At 35.1% G+C, this 16,450-nt stretch overlaps 1 protein-coding gene across 2 annotated transcripts; it reads left to right on the top strand.

Annotated features, from left to right (window-relative positions):
* The first annotated feature begins 1,151 nt into the window (after nt 1-1,151).
* Nucleotides 1,152-14,478, top strand: LOC135619914 (aladin-like). 2 transcript variants are annotated; one of them, XR_010489537.1, is made up of 16 exons: nt 1,152-1,407; nt 1,508-1,563; nt 1,836-1,997; nt 3,038-3,152; nt 3,234-3,333; nt 3,429-3,612; nt 3,839-3,893; nt 5,427-5,514; nt 5,618-5,693; nt 5,978-6,077; nt 9,948-9,999; nt 12,543-12,680; nt 12,797-12,884; nt 12,975-13,042; nt 14,080-14,153; nt 14,265-14,478. XR_010489537.1 is itself a non-coding variant. In XM_065122386.1 (15 exons), exons 1-14 carry the CDS (start codon nt 1,350-1,352, stop codon nt 13,035-13,037), a joined length of 1,335 nt encoding a protein of 444 aa, XP_064978458.1. In that variant the 5' UTR covers nt 1,152-1,349; the 3' UTR covers nt 13,038-13,042; nt 14,265-14,478. The 2 variants fall into 2 exon arrangements, 1 of the variants encoding a protein (XP_064978458.1); XM_065122386.1 differs by lacking the exon at nt 14,080-14,153.
* The last annotated feature ends 1,972 nt before the right edge of the window (nt 14,479-16,450 follow it).

The following is a 16,450-nucleotide window of genomic DNA, read 5'->3' as shown; positions in this document are numbered from 1 at the left end:
TTTCTCTCGTACATAAGTATTTGCTGAATTGCTTGAAAAGTTATCATATTTACGAGACGTTGGGACTTGTCGGTCACTCATTCTTAGAATAAATCAATTTGCTCTTTTATCGATCATTCGAGACTTTAGCAAGGTTACAACTAGATCGACTCTTTTGTGAATGAATAATCAAGGATTTCTCATGACTTAGACAATTCCAATTAAGTTCATAACAAAATGGTAGTGACATCTTCGTATGGGGGTGTGGAAGTGTACAAATATATTAAAACATGCTATATATATATATATATATATATATATATATATATGTGTATGTATTTACTATAACATGTATATGTGAGAGTACATTTATTTTCTATTACATGTGTGAGTATATGGATATGTTAAAACGTGCTATGTATGTATATACTACAACGTGCATTATGGAAGTACATGTATATGTTATGACTTATAGTGTGAGAATGCATATATATATATATATATATATATATATATATATATATATATATATTATGACACGTAATGTATGAGTGCATATATATTACGATAACGTGCTAATATGAGATATAGAAGTATATGAATATATTATGATCCTATATATCCATATAAATATTTTTGAGTTATTTTTATCTTTTTATTATGCATATACTATGTTGCAAGATTACACTTGCTAAATAAATCATAAGATGAGATGTTTATTATTAAGTGTCTTATGTATATAATTTTAAAATATTATTTATATGATATGATACGTGTTTAAAATTATAAATATTTATATTTATCGAATGATTACTCACTATATATTTTATTTTATTGATAAGAATACTAATACCTTACCTAAATAATTGAGTAAGAAAGTAAATACGTACAAGTCTATACCAACATAGATACGAGCGAGCGATGACGTATAAGTATATTTATATATATAAATTTTAGACAGGTATGTTTTTTAGTTAGATATAATAGATAAATAAATATATCAAAATCGTTAGGTACAAAAAAAATTCTGTCATTCTGTTTAGGAAATTAGTATATTTTATTTAATTTTTTTGTTATGCTGATAGTAATAATTAAATTAAAATATCATATTTAATTTTAATTTTAATTATACGTATGAAACTTAAATAGGGTATTACTGTGGCTGCTGAACATCGATGACCGTAGCCAGGACTCACCGTTGTCTCCGGGAGACGGCGCGTGAGCAGCACTCGGACTACCCCTTCTTCAGACCACATCTCCCATCTCAGTTAATCACATCCGCTGACGTCTTGCCGTAGAACGAACCCTAAGTCGCACCGAGAGATCTACTAGATCTATTCATCTTCCCCCTTGTTCTATTTGCAAGCAACATGCCAAGCTTTCCGCAGGCCGGAGCGGTGACCATCTGCGAGATTAATCGCGATCTCAGTACTAATCTCTGTTCTTATCGCATTCTATGTGCATTTTGAAACTTATCTTCGAGTAAGAAAATAATGTTTTCTGGTCCCTCCCCTTTTCTTATTCTTAGTTACTGCTGAAAACTTGTTCGATGATCGGGCGAAAGAAACTTATGGCAAAGTTCTGGTAAGTTCCTTTTGAAACAAACTCTTGAAATAAATATGTCTTTCGTGAATCTTGGTGTTTTTCGCTTTTCTTAAACTACTGGTTGATTAGTAATGTGAATGAAACGAAAGTACAAAATAGTTTACGTGTTTTGTCTAACAGTATCATAAGCTCGTGGTAAAATAAATTATTGTATTAACTTTTCGCAGTCTGTATCTTACTATGAGCGGGATGAATTTTATTGTTAAGTTCATTTTGTGGTTGAATTTTCTAATTGATACTGGCCTTTCTAGGGAATGGTGTTCAGTCCTATTGCTTTCCAACCAGATCTTATGATGCCTGATACAGAGCAAGTTGCAGAACAAGAACTGAACATTCCTGTTCCGACGAGGGGTTTTGCTGGTTTGAAAGTGAGCATCTCTGAGTCCATTAAGCGCATTTTCTGCCCAAATGAGGTAAGTTTGTTTCTCCGGTCTTGTTATTAGTTTATAAACAAGGCTATGATCATTCCAAATGCTTCGTGGGAAATAATTATCTTCTTCCTTTCTTTACAAATTGTGATTGTTATCTCACATACAAAAATATGTTGTTCTTATATTTCACTGGAATTATTTTCATTATACGTACGTACACATACAAATAGTGATTGTTTCTCAAGTTATTTTTTTTCTTACTTTAACTCTTTGTATTTCTTTGTCTTCCTCTTTCACTCGCTTTCCTGCCATAAACTGCTGATATTTGTTCACGTGACTTGGGAGATGTCCATATTGGGACAAAGGACTTTGGTTCGCAGAAATAAGTGATTGAGCGATCTAACTTTGATCCTAGGTTCATTCCTGAAGAGATCTATCCATCTACATTACTTTAATGCCAAGATATTCACTCATAAAGCCTTTAGAAACAATAGTCTTAGATCTGTTTGCTCTTTTTGTACATAAGATTTGGAAGTTTTTCCACTATTTTAAGATTATTACAATTTAATTATTGCTCATGCCTTGAAAAAACAACTATAGATATATGCTGAGAGTTGAGTTAAAACTATCATTTGATAGCTTAGTATTTACCTGTTGAAGAGTTAGCTGTTCCATAAGCCTGTCGTCCATTTAGTTGTTTGTCCTATTTTCTTAAATTTTTATATTGCTTTGAAGTTTTCATTGCATTTCAAGACGTTTGTACAGTGAAAAGCAATAATGTTATATCAGGAACGATTAATTCTGATTTGTGATTTTTTTTCTATATTCAAATATCATGTGATAAATCTAGTTTACATTAACTTTTACGCTATGAAACATGGTGAACGTTACATGTATCTCATAGGCATGTCAATCATATAACCTCCTAAACACATCTGTCCTTGTGGACCTCACCTTTCAACTTTAGGTTTTTTTCTTTTGTCTTAAAAAGGATATTTTGTTCTTTTATGAACTGGATCTAAGATGATGGTCTTTTAGAGGTTGATACTAATGTTCTCTTTCCTCTTCGATTGTTTTTATAGTTGAATGCACTAGAAGAAGTTGATACTCAAAGAGTAAGTTGGCATCCACATAAGCATTGTTTAGCATTTGTATATGGGCCAAGTCAAGTAACAATAAGGGATTATGAGGATTCAGGTAAGTCCTTTGAACTTCTTTATTTATGTGCAATATAAACTTAGTATGTTTCCTTGAGAAAATCAACTTCCATGTGACCAGATAGTAAAGATCCATGCATATTGACTAGTGATTTCCAAAGAGGCATCAAGACACTTGAATGGAGGCCAAACAGTGGCAAGATGCTCTCAGTTGCATGCAAGTAATATTATGGTTGCTATGTGCTTGTTAACATTATTATATTGCATTACACTGTAAATATCTTGAATTTAAAGTACTACAAATGTCTCTTCTCAGGGGTGGAATATGCATTTGGTCTGCTTCTTTCCCAGGCAATGCACCGTCTGTTAGATCTGGAGTTACCTCTTCTGTGAGTAGTGTTTCTAGAGGCTCTGGAGTTCGATGGATCCTGGTAGATTTTCTTCAAAGCCCCAATGATGAACAAATAAATGTACTTTCTTGGAGTCCCAATGGAAGATATCCTTTTCACTTCTTTCAAACTTTGCAGCCAATTCTAGAACATCCTCAATGCACTTATTTCTCAAGGCCAAAAGCTCTCCGATGCACAATGCAATTTAATGTTGTAACCCTTCGTAGATGATGTCATATAATATTTTTGAATGAACCTTTTACCAACAATATAATCTTTGTATGTATGATATAATTTGTTCTGTTAAACAGTTTATTCTTGACATTATATTACATATTTGGCATCTTCTTCGGGTGATAGTTCAGCATTTACGGTATGGGATGTTTCTCAAGGTAAAGCTATTCAGTATCTTTTTTTTGTTATGTTTTTATATTGTTCTTATTTGGACTCACTTAATTGATTGCTTTCTTGTTATGCCAAGTGATTGATCTGTTAAAAGTATTCTGCTTCTTAGTATATAAGCAACTATAAGCTATTATCATGATGTGGCATCTTTTCTTTTATTTCCTTAAATTGCTAACTATAAGTGAATACACATTTCTTAAAAGGATGTTCGAATATTTGTGGCTTCATTGTAGGGAAAAAAAGTGGGACAAATTTTTAATAATTTTGTTCGACATTGTATCTTGACTTGCTTCTTACGTAGAGTAAAAAAACTTTCTCCAATATTTCCTTATGGAAAATATTTATTTGTTAGCATTTTCATTTGGTTGTCATTGATAGTTGATACTTCCATGGGTTTGTTTAGTCGTCAAATCAGTATGCTTTCTGGTATCTAGATAAGGCATTGCATTAGCAGGTGAATTCTCCCCCCTCGTGGTCAGTGTCTTCTCTCCCCTCGCTTCGCTACAGTCGCCCCCCAACTTCCTCGACAACCTCCTCCCCCTTTTCCCCTCCCAACTGACAACAACCCACAATCACCCAACTGATAGCAACCCAATCGACAACAATTATACAACAACTACATTCGGTTTCCTAGGATGATAATTGATTACACAATCATAATCTTTTGCTAATACAGGGTGATTCTCATAGGTTATTGACTCGAAGGAGGTATCCACTCTAATCCGAAGGCCTTGAGAGTTGGGTTTTGAGAGGTCTAGAAGGATACACAGATAAGCAGATTTCCCATCTTGTACCTGAGAGTGATGTCATCAAGTTTAAGCAATTTTGCTGAACAAGAATGTTTGGTTGCATAAACTCTAGTGGAAGCCTTGGGAAGTGTAAGTAAGTGGGAGCGAAAGTTATTTTTAGTATGGGAGGTTGCCATCAAGGTTGTCATGGGATTAAACATAGGGCTTGGCCCCTTAGAAACCATGGACCTCCAATGAGGGTTTGTACTATACCTGATTTGGAAAATAATCTAAAGTCAAAGACACTCTCCATTGGGGAGGGCAGGGGGTGGAATGGCACTGGGGAGAGGAGGGAGGAGGAGCAGCTTTTATTCAGGAGTCAAGTACGATTTCAGTTGTCGCTTCTTAATCCTTAAACCCGTATATGTACTAAAACAACAGATGTCTACAGTAACTGCCCCTTTCAAAATGATATATATGGTATTCAGTGTTCTTATTTGTTGTCTTTTTGTTTTCACTTAGAAATTGTTGCATTTGGTTGCTCCTGGTGGACAGAAACCAGTCTATTATTCTTGTGATTTTCATTTGGTTTTTGTTCCTATTCCAAAGAAATAACAATTACCATATCATAGACAATTCACATCTTTGGCTATATAAAAATGAATTCTCTTGAGAGATCAGCTATGAGGTGCTTTACTTGTGTCAGTCTTAACTTTGCATCAGGTTGTCAGATCAATTCATAATAAATGTTTTTTTTTTGTTTTCTAATGCTTCTAAACTTTGTATGTACAGGATTAGGAACTCCTATTCGACGAGGTTTAGGCACGATATCAATGCTGAAGTGGTCACCAAGTGGTGACTATTTTCTAACTGCTAAGTTGTATGCTCAAATTTTATCCTTTTTAAATTTTTGTTTGATTATATAAACAAGTTTGGTTCTTAGTTGACATTCATTTGAAAGTTTATTTCAATATTCTATGCAGCGATGGTACATTCTACCTATGGGAGACAAATACTTGGACATCAGAACCTTGGTCTTCAACTAGCGGATATGTCACAGTATGTAATTCAAAAATAATATTGTCCTCAGTTGGGTTCTATGAAAAAAAATTGTTGACTGCCCTTGTATAGTTTCTCCCCCCTCTTGGAATACAATGGTCAAGTTGCAAAACCTTAATGCTTATGAATTGTAAATGTTGTCATCCAGTATGATTATGCATTATAGCCACTTTAATCTTGAAATATAGTTTTTGTTCCTGTTTGTTTTTCTCCCTCTTCTGTTGGTCACTGTGGTTATTTCTCTAAAAGATTTGCATCTTTCTGTTTGTTGTTAAATTCTTTAGGGAGCTACATGGGATCCAGAAGGACGGATGATACTAATTTCATTCTCTGAATCAGTAACTTTAGGTTCAATTCACTTTGCATCAAGGCCTCCTTCATTGGGTATGTGATCTGGTTTTAATTAGAAGCTTATCTTATTTCTAACATGTGTTTTCTGTTGTATGAAACTATGAATGATGAAACTAGTTTTCTTATAATTAACTTAACTGATCGTGTATGAACGTTTCTGCTGATTAATAATTGTCATACAGATGTTTTATCATTAAATGGGTCTCACATATGGAGCAGCATTATTAGCAAGGATGCTCCAGGAAGTGCTAAAACAAAAAAATTCAATCTGTCGTCAATTTATTGTGAATGTTTTCATCATAATCAACCTGCTTACACCTTGTTTATGATTTCTTAATGAACTATTAGAAACATTAGTGATATTATCATATGTTAATGTATTAACTCATTATTCTCATAGTCATTTACATTGAATGATTGATGTTATTGTGTAGGTTTGATGTGACTGATCATCATCGATATATGCCTTAAAATGCATCTAAGCAATCTGTCCTAGAGTGTAGTAGGAGGCATCCAGCTTCCTTGTAGGTCTCACCTTTGTTGTGATGAGGATAAGAAAATTAAAAGAAACCTTGGTTAGAAGCAAGGACCATTGTACCATGCTGGCTGGTGGTATTGGTCTAGGGACGGATCAGTATGAAAAAGGCAATAAAATGACCAAAAAATCATAAATTCATAATCATTAACTTGTTGGTATGTAACATAAGAACAATCAAACTCGGAAAAAAAAAGACCAACTATTATCGTAAATCTATTGGCCATAAAATCTTGCATAATACAAAGGCTACAAATACGATGAGTTATTATCATCATAAAGGTTCTGTCATACGTGCTTAAAGTCATCGACTACCGAAAGTCATTGACTACCTAAAGTCATCGATTGTCTTCCCCTTTTCATAAATAATATGTGTGGATCCTCGAGCTTCGTGATTTGAATCTTGGGTGGCATATGTAAAGTGCTGCTACTTCATACATGCCCTATCATGAGTAGATGACCCTCTATCCATGCCCCACCCTGAGGAGTAGATGGAACAATCAATACGACGACACTACTGTCTATGTGGAGCACAGAATATGAGGGAGGTGTCTCATCACTAGACTGAAATTGTTGCTCGACGATTCTTTCTATTGAATTGGTTGATAATACTACCTTCCCTTTCTCTTCACACGCTAGACTAACGTTTGTGGTTGTTTGGTGCCACAGACCCTATGAGATTGACTCCTCAACGTGCGACTGTCACATTCTGACTGAGGGTGTTGTTCCTCCTACTAGGATGTTCCTTTTCTTATATAGCCTTAGTGATGAAACAAGATGGATGTGGGGGTCGCCTACCTCATTAAGCAAATGATCCCCTAGGTTTTTTGTTGCCTCGACCCATTCCAATATTGGTTGATAATCTTTGTTATAGAACTAGAGGTCAAAAGAATCTATCTCTGGCTCCTCCAGTTCCTTGTTGAGATTGGCATATCACAACGCATATTGTAGTGCACATATACAAGCTTTCTCTAAGTGTCTATATAATAGCCGGTTTGTAGATCGCCATGGGAATCAAATCGAATGTTGACCAATTATGTTCATATCCTTTTGATGTTGTCATTTGTGAAAGCACATAGACTGCAATCTTTATTGGATTGGATGCGGACCTTGCAAATTGTAGCCACCACTTGGCTACAAAGAAAAAAAAAAAAATGCAGCCACTTTGATTGGTACGCCGCCTCTTCCTATGTACCATCTGGAATGGAGCAGTCCATGTGTCGATCATTGAGTATGTTCCGCTTGTTTTGTAACATTTTGGTGGGAAGACAATCATTCATTAGAAGCAGTGAGAAATGAGTTTTAGTCTAATAGAAGATATTAATCTTGATAGAACTACACTACGTAGAAGTTTCCATGTCACCAATCAAACTAGATGTCTTGAATATTTCTTGTTATCTATGTTTCATGCACTTTGCATGTAATGATGAGTAGTAGTTAGATCGAAGAAATGTTGGTTAGAAGCAGTGATGTAGGACTAGAATCAAATCATCGAGTCCTTTTACATGTTTTTTATGAACTCTAGTTTAAACAACTAATAAAATATACTAACTTGAGATGTTATTTATGTATGTGATATATTTTATGTTTTTTGTTTTATATATCATATTTTTTCTATATCATTAATTCTTGTATTTATTATATATATAATATATGTTGTACTCCTTTTTATATGCCTTCTTTAATATTATTTCATACTTACATTATTTTATCCAAGGAATATTATATCATGTGTACTATATCTATATCGGTCCTTGAAGGACCTGCATGTGCGGGTGTATCGACACATGACAAATAAGGGAACAGAGGAAAGCACAGTAGAGGAAGAGGAAGGAGGAAGGAAGAAAGAGGGCGAGGAAGGAAGAAGTGATGGCGATGAAAGAAGAGGAAGGGAAGAAGGAAGACAAGGAAGCGGTGGGGGAAGAAAGAAGAAGAGAAAGCGATAGAGGAAGAGAAGAAGAGGAGGAAGCGTACCTTGGTGTATAGCAGCGGTGGTGGCAGTGTCAGATGGCAGCAGCTCAGGAGCAATTCCATGCCCCCCGCGAAAAGAGGGCTCATGTTCGTGAACCCTAATTGAAGCTTTAAGTTCTTTCTAAAATTTTTCTAATGGGTTAGATTGGATCACTTGAAAGGGGGGTTGTGCTCCTATCTATTTACCACACTCGTACTTCTATGTATCGCCCATCTAGTTTGATCCGATACAAAATGAAGAACCTTGATTTTATCTTTATATAATTATCTTATTTTATATCGATTTATCATGCCCAGAATAGCATGTACCATGTGTCTGGTTTGGTCTAGTCTGATATGAAATGAAAAACCCTGATTTTATCTTTATATCAAGGTTTGCCCTTTCGGATACCAGACCCATCTCGAAGATTTGTCAGTATGGTACATACCGGTCTATACTGGTGTGTCAACATATGGTACGTCGGGACATGCCGACGAGGACTCAGGCTCGGTGGCGAGTCGGATTGGTACATACCAAAATTTTGTTTTAAGGGTAAACCAATTCTGTTTCATAATCATAATGGGGATAAGACTAATTTTTTTTCTAAACATCAACAATGTGATTCTCATTCTCATTCTTTGTACACTTTCTGTGTTACCAATTGGATCCTCAAAGTTATCTTTGTTTTTGACTTGTTTGTGACATCAACAATGCTATTGTTTCAGGACAGTCTAATGAAAAAGAAGGTGAAATTATGTTCATTTTACTGGTGTGTTGGAGCTGTGAAAGTGGAAGCAAATGACCATCTTCAAAACTCTTTATTTGAAAGTTGACATTTGTGTAGATTGGAATTGATAGGACAATATAGTTCAACTTCATCTACTTGACTGAGTCAGAGGGAGATAAGAAAGGTGTAATAGCACTAATAGCGTCAGATATATGTGATAGTGTTAGACACTGAAGTTCTTGGAGAACCTAACTGATTAAATATGCTTTTCACGTAATGCAATATTGTGTGATTGTAAGTTCAAAAAATAGTGCTAATCATAGAAATTTAGGTACTTGTGCTAGCATATACTAAGTTATACAAAGATATCATGGTATATGCACTTGATGTTTTGTAGAATTCAAATTGGGAAGTATAAAATCTTTTGCTTTAGACAGAGCAGCTCTTTTGTTTGTTAAAGAAATTACAATAACTGTACTATTGTCTTCAATAGTTTTATATTCCTGATGCACATTTTGTTACCTATTTATTTGAGAAATATTGATCATCATGAATATATGGAACCTTCAATAGAAAGCTACTTGTCCAGTATCTATGTCAGCACAGTTGTAATTTATAGTATCTTCTGATATAATCTTAGATCTAGCAGATTGATAACTATCTTGTTATTTCTGTGTCATTTGACCTCAGATGCACACCTTGTACCAGTGGAATTGCCAGAAATTGTCTCTTTGACTGGAAGGTAATGAAAGTTCACCACCTTATTGTATGTCATTCTTTTATATCTCGCAAGCTTCTAAATCTATCCAGACTTATATGAATCATAGTTACTCATTTAATGTAATTTCAGTATTATAATTAATCATTTAATATTGGTCATTGAATGTTATTAAACAATGGAACGAAATGAAAGATGTTTTACACAAGGTTTGTTGTACCACAGTATACCACTCAATACGGGCGGTATATACCGGTCCAACAGGGGATCAATATGGGTAGTACGTACCAGTCTGTCGGTACACCCCACCGTATCATGTGTCGGTACGTACCATACCGATGGCCGGTCAATACACTGGTCGGGACGGTGAGGCAAACCATGGTTTTACATTACTCCACTTGGTATAATTTATCCTAAAAAATTGAAACATCATGCACGATACAATTGGAGGATGTCCAAATAAACATGCCCAACCTATGTCATGGGATCGAATCAAAATGATGGTGATATTCGGTTAAAGAATTACTTTCTAGTTGGCCAAAATGTAATTATATGGTACTTCCAACATGAGAAATCAGGGTCTAACAAGTTTTCGAAAGAATTGGTGAATTTAATGGACAAAAAATTTTGCTGTAGGGAAACAAAACTACAAAGTAATCTATAAGTTTCATATAGTGCTGGCTGCATGTTTGTTTGTTTTTTTGGCCACAGATGGCAACATCCATAATCAAACTAGAAACCACCAAATTCATGTTTCTGATAAAGTATATTTTTTCTTGATTAGTCTCTCCTTTCTCCATCAGTATAAATCAGTATGAATTAATTGCTAACTAAATTGTTAACTACACCTAACCAATGTTTTTAATTTTTTATAGATCTTCTTTAGACATGACCAAACCACCTTAATTGGTACTTAATTTATTCTTAATAGAAGCTACCTCTAATTGATGAATGCTGCCTCTTTTTTCGATGCTATCAAAGTTGCATTTTACACATTTAGTTTCAGTCCTACTTAGTTAAGAACCCTTGGTTCTTGTCTCAAATTTTCCTTTGTACAATTTATCCCAAGTCAATTGTATCAATCAAATAATGTCATCAGCACTTTAGGAACCCATGATTGGAGATGCTATCTGAGTATCATGAAGTTTTAAAGTAATTGCTTTTTGCAGGTGTTGAAACATGAAAAATATTAGAGGCAGTAATTCTTGTCCTGAATTGCGAACTGACTTGAAACTGACATGAAATTAGTGCCTTAGTGGATTCAAGTTGTGCTTTCTTGTGCTTTGGCCATGAACATGCTGGTTCTAAATTTCTAATCCAATTAGTACATATTTTTGGTTTGTGTTTAGGAAAATTACATGACTAACCCTGATCAACCCAGCAATAATCAAGTTAAATGTGTTATTGTGCCATTTTCAGGTTAGTGCATTACTGATGGTGCATTTCAATCTCATAAGTGGGTTGAATTGTGTGTTTACATGGTTAATACTATTATCTGGTTATGAGTCATTTGATTCAAATCATGTTAGCCTCGGACCTGAACAAATTATTAGACATGTTCGTGTTTCTGTTTGAATTTTTGACACTTGTCAAATGTGGGGTTTGAGTTGATAGTTCTATTGTTTCGTATGCATCTCAATATGCACAAACCTGATTTAACACCTTGGCGCCCTACGTAGTGCTGGGATTTGGTGAACCTTGTATCTAATTCCCATGATGTTTGAAATGGAACTGCTGGAATTTTTGACTCATGTGGGTGTCTGTGACGGAATACATTTTGTGGGAAATTTTACAAGAAAATGCAGATGTTTGGGTTCATAATCATATCTTTCTGCCATATTGGTATCATGTAACATCATTTGCTCAAAAGTGGAATAATTTGGGAGGAAAAGATTCTAGGAAACTTATTGGGTTATGACATGATGGTGCAGAAATGAGTAGAAAGATTCCTGGAGAGATGAGGGTCGGATGGGTTGACATTTTGCTGCCGTTCTGAGGTATTAGACAGTGTGACCCTATTCAGCAGCACGACATGGTAGCTTCTCTGCACTAACATCCCATACGAATTGCAACATTTATCATGTACTTCACAATAGACAGGTTCCATCCATGTGAAAGTGGCCTTGAGAGTTGATATATGGAGAACCTTGAAGGATAATTGCAATCACCAGCGGTTGGTAATATAAGTTTGTAGAAAGGGGACTTTGTTTTAATTTCTATTGTTATCGTTCCTGTGAAATATGAAAATATAGCAAACTAAATCCTTAGAAGACGAACTCATTAAACCTTTACATCTCTAGATAAGGTGATGGACTGTTGAACTTTACTCATAATACAATGGTTAATATTGTGATGCATAAATAAATTACTTTTTACAAGGATGTGGACTTCGCCTATAATGTCGTGCGAAAATTGATGCAAAGTAAAGCAAATGAATCATGACTGTCTGTTACATATAATTTGCATATTTCTAGTTCATGTTTTCCTATACATGTTATCTTGAGTATGTTATGACAGTTATAGCATGTTATGCATTATTGGTTGATGCTCTATTTGTAATTTCTCAGTAGAGGCATTGAGAAGGTAACCTGGGATGCTTCAGGAGAACGCTTAGCTTTGTCATACAAAGATGGAGATGATATGTACAGTGGTCTGATTGCCATATATGACACTAAGAGGACACCTCTCGTCTCAGCATCATTAGTGTTAGCACTATCATTTTGCAGCAATATGCTTTTTCTCTTTATATGATATTTCATTCTTAAACCTGTAATAATATGCTCTAATGTTCACTAATGTATCATTTTCTTGTTAAATCTAGTGGCTTCATTAGAGGACCAGGAGAAAAGCCAAAGCCACTTGGATTTGCCTTCCACAATAAGTTCAAGCAAGGGCCACTTCTATCTGTGGTAGGCTATTGTAGTATTCCCCATCTGTTGCTCAAGAACATACTCTCTTTATCATATGCGTTGTATTATTATTGAATCTGTTAATTGCAGTGTTGGAGCAGTGGATGGTGTTGCACATATCCTCTCATATTTCGTTCTCATATCCTTCCTTAATTTAGGTAAAAAATCTGCCTGTCTATCAGCAGAAGTTCAAGCATTTGTGCAACTCAAAGGCATTGATAAACTCTCTAAATAGTTTGTTGCTTCATTAACTGGTATGACTAGTGGATTTGAGAGCTAAACATGAAGGTCTTTGTCAATGCATTTGCTGACAATGCCTTGCCGAGACCTAAAATTTGAATTAAGTCCATTGTTACATTAGTTTAGTCAATGTTATAGTTCAATTTGGGTTTTTCTCAGGTCTTGTTCAAGTCCAGAGAGTCAGATTTTAGTTTTTCCCCCATTCTTTCGGTCTCTCACATGAACTTTCTTTCATTTCCACAACATCCAAGTTCGTTATTTCTTGTTTAATCTGAGTTAAGTATAAAATTTTAGATTATGGTTTAAACCTTCATTCTATTTTTAAGATTATTTCGTGGTTCATCCAGGATACTATTTTAAACTTTTACCATAGGAGCCATATTTGTGCATCTACTGTGCTGCTTTTTGCATCAACGCCTAGCATCTGTTTTACTCTGTTATTTTTAATCCATAATAATCTTTTGCATACTGAAAGAAGACAAACCATCTAGACCTGAGCATGCCAACTAGATCTTTATGCAGATAACTATCGCATGCTAACAGATAACTTATTGTTATTGAAAATAATGGTGAGGCTTGGTTCTTCTCCTGGTTCCTGAAGTAGATTCCTTTTTGTTTCTTTTGTTTGTTGCATTTATCAAACTGATATTGATAACGTTTGCATTTAATGACCACTAAGTTTATAACTGTTCCTTCAAGGGACACTTGAGAGGCACAAACACGAATTTGGGACAAGGATAGAATAATATGACACAATATGGATTCTAGATATTAAAAGAAAGACACTAAAGTTAATAAATGTATTCATTTCTGTTTCTGTCAATAAATGTGATTACATCTTATTTGACTTGAGAACATTTTCATAAACAAAAGTTGTTGCCAGTAAGTCAAATGTCCAGAAAGTCATAGATTAATATAAACAAGCGGTTGATGTGTGTGTGTGTGTCCTGCATAGCTCCTATGGTATTCAACAAGCCTCCAAAGCTATCTAGCAAACGTCAGCCCTACATCGAACATAACTAGCAGATGGTAGCATTTTGAAGAATTCATTCTATACTGGCAATGAATCCCTAGTAATCTCTGAGTACTACGTTATCGAACATTTTAGCTGATTATATTTTTGGTTGCATATTGTTACAGACTTGCAGTTTTGTCTGGGTTGAGAGAAGTCAATGACCGCAGCTTTGACAAGATGGTTATGATTTGAATACATGCTGACAAAGCATAGGGTTGCGCGAGAGACTTTGTTCTGTAATCTAAAATGTTACCAGGAATATGCTGTTGTAATAGCTGAAGCTAATACTTTTGTTCCGGAGATGATATTACTTCCAAGCAAAAAAATCTTCTTTCGAAACATAGTGGCTATGGTACCTCGCAGAGACGCATGCTCTTCTCTTGTAGCTATTGGTTCTCACATTCTTAGATTTCCTATTGCCTCATTCTACTAGTTGCTCCTGGGCTCGCTATTCCAGCCTGCCTTATGATTGATTCTTCGTGAAGTTGTGCATCAACTAGTAAGTCAGTCAGTCAGTCTGATCAAATATTGGACACTTGATTTGATATCAAATGTAGTAATGTATCTGAAATAACTAGGGCATGTTAAGGAGTTCATCTCAGTTGTTATAGGCGATCCTGCAACCAAAGACTAGTAATCACCCATTTTAAGAAAGATCCTTGTGGTTTGATTAAGATCGCTTTTTGAGTTCTTTGGCATCGGTTTAATTAATAAACCAAGTCCTTATTTATATGTGCTTAGATGGATGATCATTGAGAGCTGTCAATTAAATTTCAAGGGGAAAAACATAAATAAATAAATAAATGGATTTGACAACGAGGGAAAGTAACAGATAAAAGCCATCAATGTCGTAAGTACATCAGACTATTAACTTAACGAAAGTGTGAAGTTCCAAAGTTTCAGTCAATAAACCTTTTTATATCTAAAATGTTTATTCGATTGCGATAACTTAATTAAGGGATTGATTGAGGGTTCGAAACAAATTTTACCCTCTTTTTTTTTTTTTAATCCAAATTTTGTACATCCTTCGCCTTCGCAGTTCCCCCCCTTCCCGGATCCCTCCTCCCTCTTCCTCCTTTCGTCGCAGTCCCCTCCTTCCTCGACATCATCCTCCCCCTCCCTCCCTTCTTCTCCCTCCTCCCTCTTCCCCTCGTTCGTTGCAGCCCCCCGCCTCGTGGCACGTGGCAACACCCCCCACGCCTTCTTCGCAGCTCCTCCCCTTCCCCGACACCATCCTCCTTCTCCTCCTTCCTCCGTGTTCCCCCTTCGTCGCAGCTCCTCCCCCTTCCACGACACCCATTCTCCTCCTCCCGTTGAAAATCTTGATATAGTAGGTTATTGTATGCGATCTTGGCAATTGATGTTGAAAATCTTGATAGAGTAGGTTATTTTTTATATTCTCTGATTACAGGTGGCATGTTAGTTATTGGGTATGCTGATCATCCTTTTGACACCGTTAATTTTAATCTCACATGTCTGCATTTTGTTATAAAATGTTTTCCTAATTGCCTATTTCTTTTTTGCTCGTGTTTTCTGGAGGAAAGGAAAGCTATATAGTGTAGTAGGACTTGTAGATAATCTTCTCTCTAGAATATGGCATAGTTTATTTTCCTCTTTGTTTGACATTTCATGATGTTCTTGGTACCCGTCCTTTTAGGTTTTGATGTATGTGGTCGCCCAGTATATTTATTTTTATTAAATGGTAAAAAATAATATTTATTTAAATTATGATAAGTTAGAAGTTGAAATAGTCTACACAGGATTGACTTCTTAATATGGACAAGAATTACTTGGCTTTTTATTGATGCTCAATTTACATTTATGATTGGGATAACAATAATTCGATGCAATAATAATTGTTTCATCTATTAAGTTTCAAGATTTTTTTTCTGATTAAAATGTATATTCAGATCAAAGCTCAGCACAGTTTAATTGGTCTGAAAGCAGTTGCAGATGACCTAAAAATTCTCTAAAATATATATTGGTTTGATGTTTGATAGTTGTTGGTTCATGGCTTATAAAAAGCTTGAAATAAAAGTTTACAAAGATTATGATGTATAAGTGACAACACCCAAAAGTTTAGTTGCATAAGTTGGAAATATGGTTGATCTTGTGTCCGCAAGCTAACCAGGTTTATAGCTATGGAATTTGGATTAAATTAATCATTCTAACTAAAAAGATACAGAATAAGATCCTCCTCTTTTGGTTCTGTTATAGGATCCAATGAGCAAGATGAGATTTGGCATTTATTAGCATCAATGTCATCGTCAAAGGAGGTGGCATCTTTTATTACAATACGTAGTAGGAAGAC

Source organism: Musa acuminata, chromosome BXJ2-8 (assembly GCF_036884655.1).
Source record: "Musa acuminata AAA Group cultivar baxijiao chromosome BXJ2-8, Cavendish_Baxijiao_AAA, whole genome shotgun sequence".
In the NCBI taxonomy this organism is placed as follows: Eukaryota; Viridiplantae; Streptophyta; class Magnoliopsida; order Zingiberales; family Musaceae; genus Musa; species Musa acuminata.
The sequence above is the reverse complement of the archived record's forward strand: the minus strand, read 5'-3'. Positions and strand labels throughout refer to the sequence as shown.

Bases quoted from the DNA above. Each gene is read 5' to 3' on its own strand.
- LOC135619914 (XM_065122386.1), top strand. From the start codon at position 1,350: ATGCCAAGCTTTCCGCAGGCCGGAGCGGTGACCATCTGCGAGATTAAT. The intron at 1,564-1,835 runs GTAAGTTCCTTT...TGGCCTTTCTAG, and splicing joins AAACTTATGGCAAAGTTCTG to GGAATGGTGTTCAGTCCTAT. The intron at 3,153-3,233 runs GTAAGTCCTTTG...CCATGTGACCAG, and splicing joins AAGGGATTATGAGGATTCAG to ATAGTAAAGATCCATGCATA.